Source organism: Mus caroli, chromosome 9 (assembly GCF_900094665.2).
Source record: "Mus caroli chromosome 9, CAROLI_EIJ_v1.1, whole genome shotgun sequence".
Classification (NCBI taxonomy): Eukaryota; Metazoa; Chordata; class Mammalia; order Rodentia; family Muridae; genus Mus; species Mus caroli.
The window spans coordinates 70,185,547-70,207,255 of NC_034578.1; the positions used below are offsets into that span (position 1 = coordinate 70,185,547).

The window sequence follows — 21,709 nt, forward strand, 5'->3', positions numbered from 1 at the left end:
TGGTCAGATGGCTCAGCAGTTAAGAGTACTGCCCGCTCTTCCAGAGGTCCTGAGTTCAATTCCCAGCAACCACATGGTGGCTCACAACCATCTGTAATAGGATCTGATGTCCTCTTCTGGTGTGTCTGAAGACAGGAACAGTGGACTCACATGCATAAAATAAATAAATCTTTTTAAAAAATAAACTAAAGCATAAGTACCTGACTGACCAGCTTTCCCCAAATTAACATAAAGCACAAATCAAACAGGTACAGGGTCTCTGTCGCTCCTGTTGCAGAACCAGAGCCCCTTTGCTTCCATTTGAAGCCCCCACCTTCCAGCCGCCTGGAGCTTGTCTGCGTCTGCTTTCAAGTCTTAGCTCTGTTTCTGTACAACATGAAGCCAGGCTCTAGCCTCATGTGCTCCTCGTTTGGAGAGCTCAGTAATCCTGAGTTCTGTGTCTGCAAGGAGAAACTATAAACACCTCAGTAAAGTGTCACCCTTTGTATCCTGCCAACAGAACTGTGAAGGTTTGTAGAGGCTCTGTCCTCATCCACAGGGCCAGTCCTATCTGCAATCTGAGGTCACAGCTAGGGCTGTCTGAGGAAGTTCACCACAGCAGCTCTAGGGGCTGAGGATTTTGAATTTTTAATAGTCACCAAGTTCAGGCAGGGGTAGAAGAGGTGAGCCTGAGGAGAAGACCCTTGCCTGTACTCTTACTCTATTAATTCCTGCATACAGGAAGCACCTAGTGTTGAGCCTAGGACCTGAGTAGACAGTATGAGGGAATGGAGTGGCTTGGCGGGCACCTGATGTGCTCATAGATGGGCGGACCTGCCTTTCACGGGCAGGATGAGGTGTCTCTGTGAGGGGGACCGACAGAAGATCATTGTTCTGATTGTCAGAGAGTTTGTTAGCGTTTGACATGTGAAATGAGAGTGCCCAGGACTTTCCTGGAGAGGGGTGTGTGTGTGTGTGTGTGTGTGTGTGTGTGTGTATGTAGCCCTGGCTGGCCTGGAATGCCACATAGACCGCTACGTTGGCTGACTTAAACTCACAGAAATCTGCTGGGCTCTGCCTCCCTGGCACTGGGATCAGAAGTGTGTCCTCCCTGCCCCCACAGCTCCCCCCATACCTGGTGAGAGACTCGTTTCTCTTTGGATTGGAATTGTGTGCTGCATCTGTTGAGAAGGTAAAGGCAGATGGCGAGAGCCTCACAGAGGAGAAAAGCAACCGCGGATGGGTATTGCTGGGGACGATGACATTTTTCTCCTTTGTGGTGGAGTTTATTTCAGTTGATCTTGAAGAATTTTGAGCAACTTCCTGTTAGAAAACCCCGGTGGAGGTGGATTTAGCTGTGGGTTATGGTCTCTACTCCACTATGGAACCCACTTCCTGAAAGAGCATGACAGCTAGGCAGTCTGACCAATAAGTAGGAAATAATAATAGTGTATACAGAAGCCATCAGAATGATTTGACCTGTGAGTTAAAAGTGACTTATTTCCTCCTCCTCCTCCTCCTCCTCATCTTCTTCTTCTTCCTCCTCCTCCTCATCTTCTTTTTCCTCTCCCTCCTCTTCCTCCTCTTCTTCTTCTTCCTCCTCCTCCCCCTCCTCCTCTTTCTTTTCTGGTTTTTCAAGACAGGGTTTCTCTGTGTAGCCCTGGCTCCTTGAACTAACTCTGAAGACCAGACTGGCTTTGAACCCAGACATCTGGCTGTCTCTGCCTTCCAAGTGCTGAGTTTATAAGTGTGTGTCACCAGTCTTGGTGTGTGTGTGTGCGTGCGCGTGTGCGTGTGCATGTGCATATGGAGGTCAGAGGTTGGACTCCGATGTCTTTCTCCAGCCCTCTCTCTGTACCTTACCTTTTGAGACTGGGTATCTCGCTGAATCTGGAGGTCACCAGTGGACTAGACTGGCTGGCCACAACTGCCTATCCCCACACTGTGATTGGGGTAGGGATGGACCTGCCTTTGCATGTGCATACTAGGGAATCAGAACTCAGGCCCTCACACTTGCACAGTAAGTGCTTTATGGACCGAGCCACTTCCCATGAGCATAAAAATGAATAAGACAAACAAAATTATTTAAAGTCCAAGTGGAAAGAGAGAGAGACCAGGATCTAGTGCTGAAAAGATGACCGGCAGCCACTGAGCACTGGGAGTCACCACTCATGCCCCATCCCACCTACCTGCCCCATTCTTCCCACCCATCCCACCCGTCCCATACGTCTCTTTCTGTACATTTTCTCATTGAGGCAACATCTCAACTCAGGTTGGCCTTGAACTCAGGCTCCTCCTGCATTCCTTCCAGGTACTGGGGTTGGGGACATGCACCACTGTGTGGTATTCTTTCCCTTTCTTATGCTTCTCTTTTCTTATTTACTTTTCCCTTTTCTTATGGGAAACAATCTTACTATGTAGCCTTAGTTGGATGAGAACTCACTGTATAGACCAGGTTAGCCCCCAAGGTCATGGGCAGTTCTTCTGCCTCTATTTCTGGATTGCTCGGATTGCAGGTGTGTACCACCACATCCACCTGCCCCTTCTTTGGTTCATGTACTGGCTATTTTTGTGTCAACTTGACACAGCTGGAGTTATCACAGAGAAAGGAGCTTCAGTTGAGGAAATGCCTCCATGAGATCCAACTGTAAGGCATTTTCTCAATTAGTGATCAAGGGGGAAAGGCCCCTTGTGGGTGGTGCCATCTCTGGGCTGGTAGTCTTGGGTTCTATAAGAGAGCAGGCTGAGCAAGCCAGGGGAGGCAAGCCAGTAAAGAACATCCCTCCATGGCCTCTGTATCAGCTCCTGCTCCCTGACCTGTCTGAGTTCCAGTCCTGACTTCCTTTGGTGATGAACAGCAGCATGGAAGTGTAAGCCGAATAAACCCTTTCCTCCCCAACTTGCTTCTTGGTCATGATGTTTGTGCAGGAATAGAAACCCTGACTAAGACAGTTCACCAGCTTTTGTTTTATGTGGTCTGCCATGACTGTGGTTAACTGTCCAACAGACATTCCCACTTGGAGTCTCCTTCTTTATATAAATTCTACAGTTGAGTTCAGGAAAGCCAGAGCTACACAGAGAAACCCCATCTCAAAAAACCACCCCCACCAAAACAAAACAAAACAAAAACCCTAACCCCCAAAACTAAAAAAAACCAAACCCCAAGCCCTAAACTGTTATTTATGTTTCCATGAGCATCTCAGTCACCAATTATTAGGTTCTTGGGGACAGTGAACATCTCATTACCTTCCCTCATGGACCCCTAGATCAGGCTGTTACACAGAAGCACTTGTGGAAAGCCAGGCACGGTGGTGCATCCTGTCTGTAATCCAAGCACTTGGGAGCTGGAGGCAGGAAGATCAGGAGTTCTAGACCAACCTGAAGTACCTGAGACCTTCCTCAAAAATAAACAGACATCACCAACAAACAGACAGACAGACAGACAGATGGACAAAACCCCCAACAAAGCATGCAAACAAATACTTATTGAACAGAATATTGTTACTTTAATATAGAAATTTTTAATATTTCCTTAATTAAAAATGTATGTGTGTGTCTGAGAGAGAGAGAGAGAGAGAGCGCACAGACATGCATGTATGCTCACATGCCATGGCATGCATGTGTCAGCAGACCACCTTGTGGATTTGCTTCCCTCTAACTTTACGTGGGCTCCAGGGATAACGCAGGTCGACAGCCTTGCATGGCGAGTGCTTTGACCACTGAGGCATCTCACCAGCTCTAGTTCTCGTATTTCTGGTGGACTTTCCTAACTCCATTTCTTTGTGTCTTACAGGTGAAGCACAGAGCCCTCCATCATGTCGGATGGAGACTATGATTACCTCATCAAGTTCCTGGCCTTGGGAGACTCTGGGGTAGGGAAGACCAGTGTACTTTACCAGTACACTGATGGCAAGTTCAACTCCAAATTCATCACCACAGTGGGCATTGATTTCAGGGAAAAGAGAGTGGTAAGTTCTGCACCCTTCATAAGAATCTAATCTGAGTCAACAAATTAACGGGATTTAAGAAGCCAAAGGTTGGGACCTAAAATTACAGTACACAAGAAAGTGGCTAGGTACGACATCCATGCCTTTAATCCCAGCATGGAGGCAGTGGTAGGGATATTGAGTTTGAGAGCAGCCAGGTCTGTATAGTAAGCAAGCAAGCAAGAAAGCAAGCAGACAAACAAACAAGGGTTCTGTGCTCGGGACACTTGATATAAAACCCTTTGGACACAGTTAAAGTCCATATTACTTTTTTTTTTCTTAAAACAACAACAACAATAACAACAATAATAACAATTACTTATTTTGGGGGCTGGAGAGTGACTCAGAGGTTAAGAGCACTGACTGCTCTTCAAGAGTTCCTGAGTTCAATTCCCAGCAACCATATAGTGGCTCACAACCATCTGTAATAGGATCTGATTGATGCCCTCTTCTGGTATGTCTGAAGACAGCTACAGTGTATGCATATACATAAAATAAATAAATCATTTAAAAAAAGAAAGAAAGAAAGAAAGAAAGAAAGAAAGAAAGAAAACAATGAAAAAAAAACCTTATTTTTAATCAGGTATGTGTGTGTGTGTGTCCCTGTGAGTGTATGGTTACACTCTCCCTGCCCCCGCTCTCCGTGTGTGTGTGTGTGTGTGTGTGTGTGTGTGTGTGTGTGTACACCCATGGAGGCTAGAGGTGTTGGATCCTCTAGAGCTGGAGTTATAGGTGTTTGTGAGCCACTTAATGTAGGTGCTGGGAATCAAACCTGGGTCCCCTGGGTTAAGAGCAAGAGCAGCTCATGCTCTTAACCACTGCACCATGTCTCCAGCCCCTGCAGAGAACATTTCTATTCGCATTTCCCCTTGCTTCCCTTCTAGCTTATATCTTTCTTTCTGAAAACCACAGTCTACCTGTCTACCGTTGTCATGAAGTCTGTCAGCCATCCTGCCTCTTCTGGTCCGGTTGGCTGGGCTGGGCCTTACAATGTCTCTTACACTGGCATCGTCTCCTCTTTAACCGCAGCTCCCTTACCTGGAGCCCAGAGCTCCACAGGAAACCCCATGTGCCAGGAGGGCCAGGGTGGGATGATGTTACCACTGATGCAGTGTGCTGCAGAATGGTGGTGAGGAAGTGTGTGTGTGCAGGTGTTGTGTTTAAGAGGAGTGCAGGGTCTTCTAGGGAAGGGAAAAGTAAGAGGTCATAATGCAAGGAGAGACTATGACCTTCCATGAATGGTGGTGTTTGAAAAACCCAGTTATGGTGTTACTGGTAGGTCCCATAAGACTGAAGCCAGGGGGCTGGTGAGATGGCTCAGTGGGTAAGAGCACCCGACTGCTCTTCCAAAGGTCCGGAGTTCAAATCCCAGCAACCACATGGTGGCTCACAACCATCTGTAACGAGATCTGACTCCCTCTTCTGGAGTGTCTGAAGACAACTACAGTGTACTTACATATAATAAATAAATAAATCTTAAAAAAAAAAAAAAAAAAAAAGACTGAAGCCAAAGAGCCTTCAGCATGTGTATTCTCTCAGGGAAGCTGCACGGTCCCCAGCTTCGCAGACAGAACAAGTCAGTCCCTTTAACCCAGGATAGGCCCTTTCTACTACCAGCCGTATTTTAACACTTTAGGGTCTTTCTATGTGGCCCAGGCTAACCTTGAACTCTTGCTCCTCCCACCACAGACTCAGAGTTACAGGCACGTGCCATCACACCCAGCAACCAGAGTATCTGACAGACATTCAGACTCACTGCGAGAGATGCGTGCCCTAAGAGGTGCTCATGGTCACATAGCTGATGGAGATGTCACATCGTCAGTTTCTGTCTCCGGGTTCAACCACATGGAGTCTCCCAGTGTTCTACTGGGTGCTGTGTAGTTAAGTCTAGGGTGATAGATGTGAGTCACTGGACCCCGGTAGACTTTCAAGTTTCTCTCTGTCTGTCCGAGTCTTTGTCTTTCCATCCTTCCCTCTCTCTTTCCTCCTCCCCTGGCCAATGTGCAGACTTTTCTCTTGGCATTATTCTGACCAACACAGTTTCAATAACTTCAACCCACAGTGATTTTGGAAGTGTTTGTAGCAATAACCTCAACCTGCGGTGATTTTTGGAAGGGTTTATAGGCTTTGGTGTCACCCACTAGGGCTGATTGTGTGCACACGATTGTTTTTGCTAGTTACCTCCCGCCTTGTGACCCAGCTTGTTTCATGCATGGTGTTCTGAGGGTTGAAGTCAGGGCCTTGTGCATGCTGGGTGTTCTGCCACGGAGGGCCAACTCCAGCTCTTCCCTTGGGTCTAAAGCAGATTTGTTGATGTGTAATTCTCAACAAGTAAAATCAGGAGCTGGTGAGATGGCTCAGCAGGTAAGAGCACTGACTGCTCTTCTGAAGGTTCTGAGTTCAAATCCCAGCAATCATATATGGTGGCTCACAACCACCCATAGTGAGATCTGACACCCTCTTCTGATGCATCTGAAGTTAGCTATAGTGTACTTATGTATAATAATAAATAAATCTTTGGGCCAGAGCAAGCAGAGACGACCAGGGCGAGTGGGGTTGACCAGAGCGAGCAGAGGTCTTAAATACAATTCCCAACAACCACATGAAGGCTCACAACCATCTGTACAGCTACAGTGTACTCATATACATAAAAATAAATAAATAAAGTCTTAAAAAATAACAAGTGAAATTAGTCCATTTAAAATGTAGAATTCAGCAGATTTTTTTCTAGCATATCCATGGCAGCAGATTCACACGATGTCTCCATCACAGTTAATTGCTTGCATATTTCTTTGTTGATTTACTTAGATTTTCGGATTGATTTTTTCTTGTTTTATGTGAATGATTGTCTGCATGCATGTATGATATATATGTGAACCATATATGTGCCTGGGACCCACAAAGGCCAGAAAAAGGTATCACATTCCCCGGACCTGGAGTTATAAATGGTCGTGAGCCAACACATGGGTATTGGGAACCGAACCTAGGTCCTCTACGGGAGCAGCCAGTGCTCTCCAGCTCAACTCGTTTAGTTTTTGAAGACAGGGTCTCACACAGCCTAGGCTACTTTGAATTAATCTCCTGCCACACCTTTGGGGTTATAAGTATGTGCCACTAGCAACTGTTTTTTTCTTTTGAGACAAGGTCTTACCATGTAGTTCTGGCTGTCCTGGAACTTGCTGTATAGGATGGTCTTGAACTAACTCACAGAGATCCAAGTGTTGGAACTAAAAGTCTTCACCACCATGTCCAGCATGAACATTTTTATCATCACAGAAATAAACCCCGATAATACCATTGCCTATCTCTCTTCCTTCCAGAGTTGCCTAATTCTGGATCTGCTGTATACAAGGCCTTTTGTGTCTGTCTTCTTAGACTTAGCATGTCTCAAGGTTCATCCGTATTGTAGCAAGCATCAGACAGAATCAATTTTAAAATGTTTATTTTTATTTTTATTATGTTTATGAGAGAGTGGGGTGGGTTGGGGTACTTGCAGAGGCCAGAAGAAGGCATTGGATCTCTTGGAGCTGGAGCTATGGTTACAATATGAACTGCCTGTTGTGGGCATCGTGAACTGAATTCAGGTCCTTTCCAAAAAGCGCCAGATTGCTCTCAAGCACCGAGCCATCTCTCTAACCCTTGTATGCATCGATTTACGGCGGCAGAATAAGATTCCACTGTGCTAACTAACATGCCAGATGCATCTGCCCAGTGCTGATGGGGATTTTCACCGTTTTCTGTTTTAGCTATGAAAATGATTCTTCTGTAAATATTCTGTTTTCCTGTGGCATAGATTTCACTTTCATTGTCTTATTTTTACGGAATGAAGCCGGAGTTTATTAGGCAAAGGTTTGGACATAGATTTAAGCACGGGCACTAGGAGGGGAAAGGTTAGTGCTGAGGAAAAGGACAGCGACTTAGAGACACAGGTAGAGGGAGCCACTCTTTAGGGTCTTAACAATAAGTGGCCATGCCTCACTGGTAGCTTCTGAAGTCATACTTGTTGTAAGCTGGCCCGAGGCCTACAGGAACCGGGTATTTCTGGAAGGCAGGCTGGGGCTGAAAGAGACTTAGACTGCGAGAAAAGATAATGAAGCCAAGACAAATGTTCTGATCAAGGCCCGAGATTTTACTCAGAGACTGTACTTAAAAGGGGGAAAGCCCATTCCCCGCCAATCCATTCTTGGTGCCTGGAGCCAGCCTGCAGGCGAGGAGGTGCAGGATAGGATGTGCCTCTGGAATATCTCAGGGGCCTCTCAGCAGGTAGCAGTGTCTTGGAGGAGAGCAGCGGCTGGTGACAGAACAATAGAGCCATCTAGGTCCGAAGGCTCCACCCCAGGTGGTCTCTTTCTCTTTTTTTTTTTTTTTTTTTTTTTTTTTCGAGACAGGGTTTCTCTGTGTAGCCCTGGCTGTCTTGGAACTCACTTTGTAGACCAGGCTGGCCTTGAACTCAGTAATCCACCCGCCTCTGCCTCCCAAGTGCTGGGATTAAAGGCGTGTGCCACCACGCCGGGCTGGTCTCTTTCTCAGTAGCAGTAAGGTTTGCATCAGCCCGCTTCAGGCTGGGGGAGGCTACACATACTGTTTCAAGGGCTTCTGAAAAACAAAACAAAACAACCCAAAACCTCCTATTTTTCTTCTTAGTAAGAAACCTGTGGTAGTTCCCAAGGTATACTGGTCAGGATTACAGGCTGATACACAAAACCACAGGCCACAAGGGCTGAAGGAATCGTTACTCCATGAGGTCACAAGGAACTTAAGACCTAAGTTTTGGTCATTAGAAAAGTTCATAATCTTGTTTGTGAAGCTCTCCAGAAGCTACGGGAGTAGCTTTATAGTAGGAAGGAGTGATACTAACTGTAGGGGTTATAGATGCTGAAGTCTTAAGCCTGGTTCCTTGCTCTTTTAACATTATTATTAGGAATGTTTGCATATGAAAGAAAAAGTTTCTCTATACAGCAAATCTTATTAACAACTGGATTTTTTTTTCCATTTGTTTTTCAAGACAGGATTTCTCTGTATAGCCCTAGTTGTCCTGGAGCTCACTCTGTAGAGCAGGCTGGCTCCATATTCATAGGAATCTGCCTGCCTCTGCCGCCCAAGTGCTGGGATTAAAGGCATGAGCCACTATTGCCCACCTGTTTTTGTCTAGTTTTTGAGACAAGGTCTCTATAGTCACGGCTGTCCTGGAACTCTATCTGTAGACCAGGCTGGCCTGCAACTCACAAATTCACCTGCCTCTGCCTCCAAGTGCTGGGGTTAAAAGGGGACACCACCTTTGCCAGGCTTTTTTTTTTTTTTTAAAGTTTATTCTGAGGGGACCATGCTAGAGATTAGACATTTATTAGCCAAAATTGGTGTCGCTGTCCCTGGAAGCCAGCGGTGTCTGTTAAATAACTATAGGGACGGCTGTTGACGAATTCACCAAGTCTGGGACTTTTCTCATGAACAAGCTCTGGTTGAGGACAAGCCTGGGAATGGAGCTGCTCTTTAGGGAAGCTTTCTGACGAGTCTCCAAACCTGCTCTGCAGTGGCTGCCTGGCCAGCTGAGGTTCTCTAGGCTGTCATGCTGGTCCATTTGCTGTTGTTTGTTTTGTCCTGTGGTTTGTGGTGCCTGGGATCAGACCTGGAGCCTCATGCATAGTAAGGCGGTGCTACCCCACTGAGCTACTGAGCCACACCTCCAGCTTCAGTCTCTCTCTCTCTCTCTCTCTCTCTCTCTCTCTCTCTCTCTCTCTCACAGCTTTCTTTTCTTTTTTAAAGATTTATTTATTTATTATATGTAAGTATACTGTAGCCATCTTCAGCCACACCAGAAGAGGGCATCAGATCTCATTATGGATGGCCATCTCTCCAGCCCTCCCCCCTCTCAAATGGGGTCTCACTGTGTAGCCCTAGCTGGCCTGGAGCCTGCGTTTTAGCCCTGGCTTGTCCTGCCCCCTGAGAGCTGGGACAGGAGTGCCCATGTATAAAGTCATTAGGTTTTGTATTTATCTATTTGTTGTGTATGTGTGTGCACCTGTGCTGTGGTTCATGTATAGAAGTCAGAAGACAATCTGTGGGAGTTGGTTCTCTCCACCATGTAGGTGGTAGGGATTGAACTCAGCCTGCCCTTGAACTCAAGGTAAGCATGGTTACCTGCTGTATCATCTCCCTGGTCTCTATAAAATCATTTCCAGGGCACTTCCTAAAGATAAGATAAGGAAAAGCCATAGAAAGTCAGTGTTTTTTGGAATAAAATAAATTATTTTTATTAAGTTTGGTGTTTTAGAGACAGGGACTTATACATTCTTGGCTGGCCTCAAATTCAATTTGATATATAGCTGAGAGTGACCTTTCTATCTTCTGTCTCACCTCCCAAGTGCTAGGATTGCAGGCATGCACCACCATGCCTGCTTTTATGGTACAGGGGATGGAATCTGGAGCTTCCTGGATGCTAAGCAAGACTATCAACTGAACTACACCCTCAGCTAGGTCTTAATAGGAGGTGCCACTGCTCAAGTGTGGTTATCGCACCAAAGTCTAAACCTGGCTCTATTTGGGACTCAATTCTCGAGAAGTCTAAATGCTTTGGGGTTTTGTGCTGAATCGAAAGTCAAGAAGAGCCCGCTGGTCTCAGAATTTCCCTAGGCTTATCTTTGCTTTGCTGTTTTAGGTGTACAGAGCTAATGGGCCAGATGGAGCTGTGGGCCGAGGCCAGAGAATCCACCTGCAGTTATGGGACACGGCGGGGCAGGAGAGGTATGTCTCCCCCAGTCTATTCACACTGACCTGGGCAGGAGAGGTGTGTCTCCCCAGTCTGTCCACACTGACCTGGCCAGGCAAAGGCAGCCAACTGGCTCATCTGCACCTGGTAAGATGAGCTGCCAGATCTGTGTTGGCAGCCTGAGGTGATGGTGACAGGCACATTTTCTCCAAGGTCAAAGGAGATGTAAATCTCAAAATTAACCCTTCATACTTGGGACTCATTCTTTCTTCCGTTTCAGGCTCTAGGCTTCTCCCCGTTGCCTTCTGCGCTCTGCTCACCAGTAAGGGAGTCCCAAGGGTGCTTGCTTTGCTCTTCTCTGTTGCTGAGGCCTGGTGGAACATCTGGTCGGGATGAATTAATCTGATTATAGGTTACTTGACTGAAATAAACCACATGACACTTTGGTGCAAGGTTGCTTTCAGTTAGCTACAGCCTCTGATTTATCTCAGTCTTCTGGAAGGCTGTGTGTGTGTGTGTGTGTGTGTGTGTGTGTGTGTGGTGTGCTCCTGTGGTTATGCATGCACACGTGTGATGTGGGGGCCCAAGGTTGACATTAGGTCTCTTCTGTAATTGTTCTCCACCTTATTCATTGAAGCAGTGTGTCTCACTCCAGCTCAGTGCTCACACACACAGCTAGTCCAGCTATGTAGCTTATTCTGAGAATTCCCATCTCAGCCTCCTCTGTGCTGGAGTTATAGGCGGTCTGCTGTGCCTACCTAATAGTTGTGTGGGTTCCAGGGATCCACACTCTGGCTCTCAAGCTTGTATGGGAAACACTTTAACCACTGAGCGATCTCCCACTTTTCTTTCTTTCTTTCTTTTTTTTTGGTTTTTCAAGACAGGATTTCTCTGTATAGCCCTGGCTGTCCTGGAACTTGCTTTGTAGACCAGGCTGGCCTCGAACTCAGAAATCTGCCTGCCTCTGCCTCCCTAGTGCTGGGACCAAAGGCGTGTGCCGCCACTCCCGGCTCCCATTCTTCTTTTAATGATAAAAGAACCAAACCAAACCACCCATAGAAATCTCCAAGTGTATATATAATGGTGAAGAGATGTAACTGAACCTGTGTCCCCTACTCAGATCCGATCGTTCCCATGTTGTGGCCATTCTCATTTCATCTCTCCCCTTAAAACTCCTCCTTCCTCCCTCCCATATTACCTGGAGGGAAAAAATTTAAATACCACATCCTGCCATCCACAGCTATTTTGATATGTATCTATAAACAGTAAAGACTTTTTATGAGAGCATTGAATACAGTAATTGAGGAAAACCTAGTATTTCTGACTAGCTGGTTACTGTTTGGCATTTCCTTCTGTGGAGCCTGCCTGTCGGTTACAGACTGGACCTTTAGGTGAAGCGAGAAGGAACTGAGAGAAGAGAGGGACAGCAGGCAAAGCCTGGGGGAGGAAGCATACCATGACAGGTCCGCCCAGCACCATTCCCACCTCAGAGGTAGTGAAATGGTTGCCAGAGAGACTTCTACAGAGCCAGAAGTGAGTTCTATTGACTTGTAGTGACCTGAAACCTCCCCAGAAGGAGAAGACACATGGCTGACACTGTTGGTTTTGGCTTGGTGAACTCAAGAGTTGTCCAGTGATTTCCTGGCTGAGATCTCCCGTGCAGCCGGTTCAGTCTTCCCTAACACATTCTGTTCACATGTGAATTTGGGGGAGTGGTAAGCACCTGTTTGAGAGAACTTCGTTGGAATAGTTGATGTAGCTTTGTAGAATGCTGAGGGTGTCAGTGGCAGCTTTACAGTTCAGGAGTGGGACCATGACTTGGGTGTTAAGTTTCAGGACCCGGGACAAGTAGCAGAGGTGCCTATTTAACATATCAAAGCGGACCTGGCCTCCAGGTTCTCCCAGTGTCCCTTAGTCCCTGCCTGTTACAGGATCTGGCTGGTATACTCCACCCTCTACCCTGAACTCTCCTGCCCCAGAGCTGGGCCGCCCTTCTTCCAGAAGTTCTTCCCTGTATAATCCAGACCTGGGTCAGCCACTCCTCCTTAGCTCCTCCTTTTGCGCCTTTGGCTACCTGGCTGCTGTTCCTTGCTCTCTCTCTCTCTCCCCCCTCCCCTCTCCCCACAACGTTCAGGGTCCTGCTCACTCTAGCCCTCCCAAATGTCTGCTGCTGGCTATGCTCTCCCACAAATCCATAACAAACTTTCTCCTCCTCCACACTTGGAGCCATCATATCCTGTCCTTTTCTTTTTATTGACTTATGTTTCATTCGTTAGTGACCAACTGTTTTTTTGTGCCCTAGGTTTCGTAGCTTGACCACTGCATTCTTCAGGGACGCTATGGGTTTCCTGCTTCTGTTTGACCTGACAAATGAGCAAAGTTTCCTCAATGTCCGAAACTGGATAAGTACGTGTGGTTTCCCTAGCCCTGCCCTGCTCCCGGACCTGCTCTGCACTACCATGTTACGACATGTCCACTCTATGGCTGCCATGTTATATATTCTGCAGGAAACAGCTCAGTGCCGAGGCTACTAAGAATAAGCCCTTCAGCTTAGGGCCTCAGATGGCAGACATCCTTTGTTCCCTGGAGCTGCCTTCCCCAGGGAGCTGCTGGGGATCCTTCCTCATCCTCTCAGGAAGGGGTGAGAAGAGCCTAAGGGTGAGCCAGCCCACTGCAGGAGCCTGATCAGAGAGCTGCTGTCCTGGAACTCGCTTTGTAGACCAGGCTGGCCTCGAACTCAGAAATCCTCCTGCCTCTGCCTCCCCAGTGCTGGGATTAAAGGCATGTGCCACCATGCCCGGCTCAGAATTTGCATTTTCAATAAGTTCTCAGGGGTTGCTGAGGCTGCTAGCCCATACCCCTTACCCAGAGAGCCAATAAATCAGTTAATCTTGGTCCTGGAAAGTAAGTACTGCCATGTTCATTTGTAGATCAGGATGCTAAGGTAGTCACATCACTTCCCCCTCAAGACGAGGGCGTGCAGAGGGTTGGGTAGTGGATGAGGAGAACACACAGCCAGCAACAGAGCCAAGCTTCCAACACTAGGAGATGTTCGTAACCATGGTAGTGGACGTTGGAGGTTCTGGGAGAGCGCAGAAGGGACCAGTAGAGGAGAGGATGGAGCAGATCTTGAAGGAAGTTGTGTCTGGGCATTAAAGAGTGTGGCAACTGCACATTAACAACCTAGGGTAGAAGAGGCCTGCCCTGTACAGGAAACAGGGCACAGTTAGATCTTGCCTGGGCAGGTCTTGTGACCCAAGTTGTCTCTTGAAAGCAAAGAACAATATCCTGAAATTCAGGCCTGTGTTATTTAAGGCTTGGGGAGACTTCCTCCTTCTTCACCTTCCCCTGATAAGATATGTTTGTGAGGAGGAACTGAAGTGTCAACACTCCTGGCTGAAGTCACTTGCTCTGAGGCCACTTGTTGCAAAACTCGAGATGCTTCCATTTCTGGGGTGTTGAGGAGAAAGAGGTTGGTTTTATGTTTCTCCTTCGGAAGATGGAACTATTTAGCACCATGGAGCTCCTTTCTTTCCTTTTAAAAGAGAGTTCATTTTTATGATTTTTTTATAAAAATCTTGTGTCTGTGTGGGTATGCACAGGTGAGTGCAGGGGCCTGGGAGGCCAGCGCAGCTGGTGGCGATGAGCCACTTAGGTGAACGGTGGGAACAGAATCCGGGTCCCCTAGAAGCGCAGTGCCTGCTCTTAACCAGCCCGTCTTTTGTTTTTCATGGTTAAGACGCGAGAACGGGTTCTAGACGAATGTTTCCAAAAGTTACAGAATATGAATTGTGGTGTCCTGTGTCACCTGGTCTTGGTGACACTCATTTACTATTTATTCTCTGTCTTCTTTCATCATCAAACTGCAGTTTTTCTTTGTTTGTATAAGACAAGATCTCACTAGGTAGTCCAGGTTAGCTCTGAACTCAGAGTTTCTTGCCCCAACTTCTGGGATTACAGGCATGCACCATCACACCTGGTGGTGATGGCAGCAGTGGTGGCGGCGGCTGCTGCTGCCGCCCTGCTGCCTCTGCCACTGCCTCTGCCCCTCCCCCTCCCCCTTCCCCTCCTCTTCCTCCTCCTTTTTCTTCTTCTTCAAATGGCAGTTTATAAAAGGAAAGGGGGAACCCCAGTTAGGATGAGTTGATCCCTTTTGATTACATGTTAATTAGGTGAGCCAAAAGGGGCTTTTTGAATCCTGGACTTCAATACTTTGATAGCTGGACCTCAGTGGGGAGGAGGAAGTAGCCCAATAAGAGACTAGACCTTGGTGGCCAGTTTTAGGAATGCAATCTGTGGTTCACCAAGGCAGAGGGAAAGTATTCTACCAGCTCTTTACTTCTGTATACTCATTTGAGGTTTGTATACTCATTTGAGGTTTTCTTTTTTTTTTTTTTTTTTTTTTTTTCCGAGACAGGGTTTCTCTGTATAGCTCCGGCTGTCCTGGAACACACTTTATAGACCAGGCTGGCCTCAAACTCAGAAATTAGCCTGCCTCTGCCTCCCAAGTGCTGGGATTAAAGGCGTGTGCCACCACGCCCACCTCATTTAAGGTTTTCAGAACCACCTTTGCACGGATTTTCTGTCGATCACGTGTTCTTACGTATAACCAACTTTCCCGTGCCTTAGGCCAGCTACAGATGCACGCATACTGTGAAAACCCAGATATAGTGCTGTGTGGAAATAAGAGTGACCTGGAAGACCAGAGGGCCGTGAAAGAGGAGGAAGCCCGGGAACTTGCCGAGAAGTACGGGTGAGTATTCCTGTGGCGGGGTCCAGAGGAAACAGAAACATTAGCCAGCGAGTGACTGAAAGGAGAAAAGAGCGAACTCAGTGTCAAACCCTCAGATTTCACATGGTCATCGTCACAGTGGGGAGTTTGAGAGCACACACAGGGTGGGGGTGGCCTCTGCTGACTCCGCCCCCTCTTGGCAAGTTCTTAGACTTTGCAGGAAGAGAGTTTTGAGTGCAGCCATACTGACTTCAGTGCCTTCTGTCCAACACGCAAAGAGAAGATTTGTTTGGTTTGGTTTTTCAAGACAGGGTTTCACTGTGTAGCCCTGGCTGTCCTGGGACTTGTTCTGTACACCAGGCTGGCCTCGTACTCACAGATCTGCCTGCCTCTGCCTCCCAAGTGCTGGGATTGAAAGGTGTGCTTGGCCATCACCTGTCTAACAAAAGACTCTTGGAGTAAGGAAATCCTCTGTGTTTGGCAAGGAAATTTCAAAACCACTTTGCATACCGTTGCAGGGTTCTGGCAGTTGAGGTGGCCTTTGGGGTATCTATCACAGAGCAGGCGATGACTTTGATGGGAGGAAGTGTAGCCGCCCTTGGCTTTAAGTTGGTTTTGAGTGAAGGGCCAGGGCACGCTGTCTTTCTTCTCAAGCTCTTGGATCGGGTTCATGGAGGCACCACAGGGCTTGCACATGAAAGGAGAAGGTGACAGTTGCTTCGCTTGACTCCTGTCCCTCCAGGTGGGCAGGTGCGGGATTTTTGGGAAAGGAAAAGAGAAATACAAGAGAGAAAGTGTTACAGAGTGGGCAGGGCATGACTTTGTACCTCTAGCAGCTCCAGCTTCACCTGAGATGATGTGTTTATAAAAAGATAAACGAAGAGGGGAATATGTTTTATGGATGTGTGGTGAGGTATAAGGGAAAGGGACATCTCAGCGGGAGGCATCCCTTCCCCCTGAGGGACCAGCCACACAATGGTATAGTATAGAATAGAGTTTATTCAGGGCATGTGGAGGGGAGTTAAGAGGGTAGGAGAGACAGAGAGAGGCAGAGAGCAGAGAAGAGTAGAGAAATAGAGGCCGGCCATGAGCACGTGGATAGAGAAGGGGGAGGGGAATGGAGAGAGGGGGATGGGGTGAGGGAACAGGAGGAGAGCAAGAAAGCAAGAGAGAGCAGAGGGGACAAGCAGCCCCTTTTATAGTGAGTCAGGCATACCTGGCTGTTGCCAGGTAACTGCGGGGCAGAGCTTAGACAAAATGCTAACATGGGGGGCTCCTACCCACCCCACTGGCTTACTCTGATGAGGAGATGCGGTTTCATGCCAGGGTAGACGGTGTCAAGGCCTTAGAAACACCTGGGAGCTTTGTACAGTGGCTTGAGTATGGGTCTCACCTCTGTCGCTCAGTCGTGTGGAGTGTTAGCAGTTAAGTTTCTGTTAGATGCTTGTATATGAAGAGATCCTGGCCTGGGGGCTGTGATGACACAGTTGGCAGAGTGCTTACCACACAAGCTTGAAGACCCGAGTTCAATGGCCCCCGCTCCAGAACCCCCGTTTAAAGCCTGGTGTGGTGGCAGCTCATGCCTTTAATCCTAGTACTCAAGAGGCCAAGGCAGGCGGATCTCTTTGAGTTTGAGCCCAGCCTGGTCTATATAAGTGACACCCTATCTTACAAAACAAAACAAAACAAAACAACAAAAATAAAACAAGTTGGGTGTGTTAGCTCTCATTTAATCTCAGAGCTTGAAGGCAGAAACAGGTGCCTCCCTGGGACTTGCCTGCCAGCCAAACTAGCATAGGTGGTAAATTCCAGGCCACTGAGAAATCTATCAAACTAAAAACAAGGTGGATGTTGCCACTCAGGGTTAATCTCTGCCTTCACCTACACCTACATATGTGCACATGTGCGCCTAGGGACATGCAAGCCTGTGTGAGTGCACGTATCTGTTGCCGAGATCTGCCTTTATGCCATTGTAGTTACAGAGTCTCTGGAACTCTCTCTCTGTGTCTGATGCTGAATCCTGGGCTTCACAGGGTGGGTTGTCAGGAAAGGCAGCTGATTGCAAACTGTGGAGTTGGGTATAGGAAATGAAGAGCGACTAGAATTTAGATCAGTGTCCCAAAACTGGCGGCAGCTGTCGCCTCTGACCTTGGTGGCATAGGCATCCTGCACAAGCCAGTCGCTTTATCTTAGCTAATCACACACCTGGTTTAGCAGTCTCAGTGCTTTGGAGAGGCAAGGCAAGGGGAGGGGAGGGGAGGGGAGGGGGTGGGACAGGTGCAAGTTTGGTTGCTAGGCTGCACCAAGATGAGTCAGCAGGTACGTGCCTACGTGTGCGAAATCTTTAAAGGGTAATGCTTCACCTCCCCCACGCCTCTCCTGTGGCCCACCCGAGACCACAGAGCAGTTTCTGGGAAATGCTCAGCCAGGCGACAGTGGCGTACTATGTGGGGACCTGGGCACTAGTGCCTTTAACAGCTTGAGGCTGGCAGAGCTAGGTGCCAGGCAGTTCTGGTATGGCTCCTCCCTCTTGAGAGGCTCTCAAAAGTGTGGAAAGGAAACCGAGGGGCCAAACACCACAAGTCAGGCTGAAGTGCTGAAAGGGAGGCTGTTTTGCAAGGGCATAGGAGGAAGTCAGCCATGAGGCAACAGAGGCCGCAGTTCTTGCCCGTGCTTTTGAGAAGTGAATGTAAAAGTAGGGCAGGTTGAAGAGTCTTTCAACAGGATGTCTCAAGCACCCGGAGAGTGGAAGGGCCAACCTGGCCCACTCTAGGCCTTCATCAGATCTTTCCTTGTTACTGCATGCTGGGTCTCGGGATCCTGTAGTCTGCTCGGCATCAGAGAGCCTGGTGTTGCTTTCTGTTGTACGAGGATCTGAGCCATGCAGGGACTGTCTTTCCCTGGGTCCAGCACACACGTGCCACGGAAGAGGTCACAAAGATGGGCTAAGTCGAGCTCTAACGAGAAACGGTTTTAATTGATGAGGATAAAAGAAATGCCAGGAAAAGAGAGGGGAGGGATGGAGGCCGTCCATGCTCCTTTAGTCATGGAAGATAACTGGCGCTGGGAATAAACCCCTTTACCATTTTTATTCCGAATGGAGAGAGCCATGGAAACTGTGAATGGGGTTAAAGGACAACTGAATGGGCATACTTGTGTGCTGGCACATAATTGGCCACAGATTTGAGAACTCTGTCCCTCCTGCTGGTCGCTGATGAGGGAAGGCACTCCAAGTTTCTGCAACAAAAGCTCAGTTGAAAACCTTTATTCAGTGTCAGTGATAGATACGTCCTCGTCGCCACAGACCAGGTTATGGATTTCCGGGGTCTGAACTCGGCGGTGCTCCTTGATAACTCAGAACTAGGGAATGTGGTCTGAATTGGGTCTCTGATCGTTTGATCCCTGGTAAAGAAATTAATGGGGGCCGGAGCGATGGCTCCATGGTGAAGAGCGCTTGTCACTCTTGTAGAGAACCAGGGTTTGATTCTTAGCACCTATTCAGTAGCTTACAACTCCATAGTCCAGATCCAGGGGACCCAGTGCTCTCTTCTGACTTCCTCAGACACAGGCACACACACGGTGCACACATTTACACACACGCAGGCAAAACACTCATACACATAAAAATAATACATTTTTAAAAGAAAAAAATTAATCTATTATTGTGCATACGTTGAAACAACATAAGTAAGCTACAACTAAACACACAAGACTGACTCCTGGAAGCCACTGTGAGAACTCAGTGTCCAGCAAGACTCGCCATCAATTCTGGATCCACGTGTAAGCCAAATGCTTAGACACATTTGACAAAACTCTCTAGAGATCGTCATTGTCATTCTGACGACTTCTACAGTGCTGGGGACTGACCTCTAGGCCTTGCACATGCCAGACAAGTGCTTTCTTAGTGAATATATGAATATATGTATATACGTGTATGTGTATATATATTGATTATATATTCTATATTGAGTGTGTATATATATATATATATATATATATATATATATATATATCATCCGTTCCTGCACATGCCTTTAATACCAGCACTTGGGAGGCAGAGGCAGGCAGATTTCTGAGTTTGAGGCCAGCCTGGTCTACAGAGTGAGTTCCAGGACAGCCAGGGCTATACAGAAAAACCCNNTCNCNAAAAANCAAAAAAAAAAAAAAAAAAAAAAAATTTTTTTTTAAAACTATGTTTGTGTAGATGCAACTACCCAGAAGGTCCACCATAGATATCAAAGGCATTGTGTCTCTCTGGAGCTGGAGTTACAGTTGTGAGTGCCCGATATGGGTGCTGAGAACTGAACATGGATCCTCTGCAAGGACAGTAAGGCACATTCAACCTCTGAGCCATCGCTTAATCCTTGCAACTTGGTGTTAAGTTTCCAGTTTTGTCAGTAAGTAAATAATAGAAGAGAAGTAATTTTTAAAAATTTATTTATTTTTTATTTATGAGCACACTGCAGTTGTCTTCAGACACACCAGAAGAGTGCATGGGATCCCATTACAGATGGTTGTGAGCCACCATGTGGGTGTTGGGAATTAAACTCCGGATATCTGGAAGAGCAGTCAGTGCTCTTAACTGCTGAGCCATCTCACCAGCCCATGATGAATCTGTTGTTGTTGTTTTTCGAGACAGGTTTTCTCTGTGTAGCCCTTGACTATTTGGAACTCACTCTGTTGACCAGCCTGATACAAACTCACAGAGATCTGCCTGCCCCTGCCTCCTGAATGATGAGATTAAAGGCACGTGCCATCACCGCCCACCCTTTTAAAAAACACATCAAAACATTTGTTGTCTCCACGAACTCCCAAGTAACTATTAAGTGGCCATTTGTTAGGTGGATATATCAACCAACCATTTTTCATACCTTTAGCAAGAGCTCTCCCTGGCAATGCTGCTTTATCGCCATCTTGTGGACATAAAGGACAGTACCAGCTTTCTATGGTGAAAGTGATGGTCCTTTTGAATTTATGTTCAGGTACCTGGACTTGTTCTCAGATAAGAATTTGGAAAAGAAAACATAAGCATCAGACACGCCTTTAATCCCAGCACTCCTGAGGCAGAAGCAGGAAGGTCTCTGAGTTCAAGGCCAGCCTGGTCTATAGAATGAGTTCAGGACAGTCAGGAGGGCTACACAGAGAAGTCCTGTCTTGAAAACCAAGCCAAGCCGGGCGTGGTGGCGCACGCCTTTAATCCCAGCACTCGGGAGGCAGAGGCAGGCGGATTTCTGAGTTTGAAGCCAGCCTGGTCTACAAAGTGAGTTCCAGGACAGCCTAGGCTATACAGAGAAACCCTGTTTCAAACAACCAAAAAAAAAAAAAAAAAAAAAAAAAAAGATGTATTTATTTTATTTATGAGTACACTGTAGCTGTCTTCAGACACACCAGAAGAGGGCATTGGATCCCATTACAGATGGTTGTGAGCCACCATGTGGGTGCTGGGATTTGAACTCAGGACCTCTGGAAGAGCAGCCAGTACTCTTAAGGGCTGAGCCATCTCTCCAGCCCTGACTGTGTTAAGTGTTGTACCTATGTCTGTCTCAGCCCCTTAGCACCATGCCCTCCAGTTACTCCTTTTCAAGGAGAAGGAGAAGGCTCCAGAGCTAGGCTGGAAGCACAGTACTTGCTCTACAGCTTAGAATACTTGCTGTTTTCTGACTGTCCAGTACTGACTCTCCTAAAATTCACTAACATAGACCAGACTGGCCTGGAAGTCACAGAGATCGGCCTGCGGCTAACATCGTGTGGGACTCTGTGACCAATCCAGAATCCAGAATCGGAGTCTGTTGCTGCTTTTGGTTTTGAAGCAGTCTCCTGTCAGATGGTTCTGCAGTCCAGGCCAGCCTGGCACTTTCCATACGCAAGTCTCGGCTTCCCAAGTGCGTATAACACAAACTAACAAGCAAACAAACAAAAGCATAACACGGTAAGCTGAGAGTGGTGGTGCACATCTGCAGTCGGAATACTGGACAGGCTGAAGCAGGAGAACTGTGAATTTGAGGCTACCTTGACTACATAGAAAATCCAAAACCCATTTGAGTTACCTAGTTAAATTCTGTCTCAAAAACCAAAAGGTTGTGGGTGTTGCTCACTCATGGATCCAAGAGGGTGTTTCCTAGTTGAACGGGGGCTATAGGATGTATGAGAACCTATGTAGGAATGCAGGGCCAGGCATAGTGATGTACACCCGCAATCCTAGCTTGGGAGGTAGAGGCAGGGGGATCCTAAATTTAAGGGCAGACTCACAACACAGCAAATTTGAGGAAAGCCTGGGCTACATTAGACCCTGTCTCAAACAAAAAC

General features: G+C 47.3%; 1 protein-coding gene across 2 annotated transcripts in view; it reads left to right on the forward strand.

The window, feature by feature from the left end:
- Window positions 1–21,709, forward strand: part of Rab27a (RAB27A, member RAS oncogene family) — a 53,441-nt gene that overhangs the window by 27,744 nt on the left and 3,988 nt on the right. For both annotated transcript variants that reach the window (XM_021172122.2, XM_021172124.1), the window contains exons 2-5: window positions 3,773–3,947; window positions 10,621–10,706; window positions 12,974–13,077; window positions 15,301–15,424. In XM_021172122.2, the coding sequence (XP_021027781.1) occupies window positions 3,795–3,947; window positions 10,621–10,706; window positions 12,974–13,077; window positions 15,301–15,424 (467 nt within the window). In that variant the 5' untranslated portion in view covers window positions 3,773–3,794. The remainder of the gene's footprint in view (window positions 1–3,772; window positions 3,948–10,620; window positions 10,707–12,973; window positions 13,078–15,300; window positions 15,425–21,709) is intronic.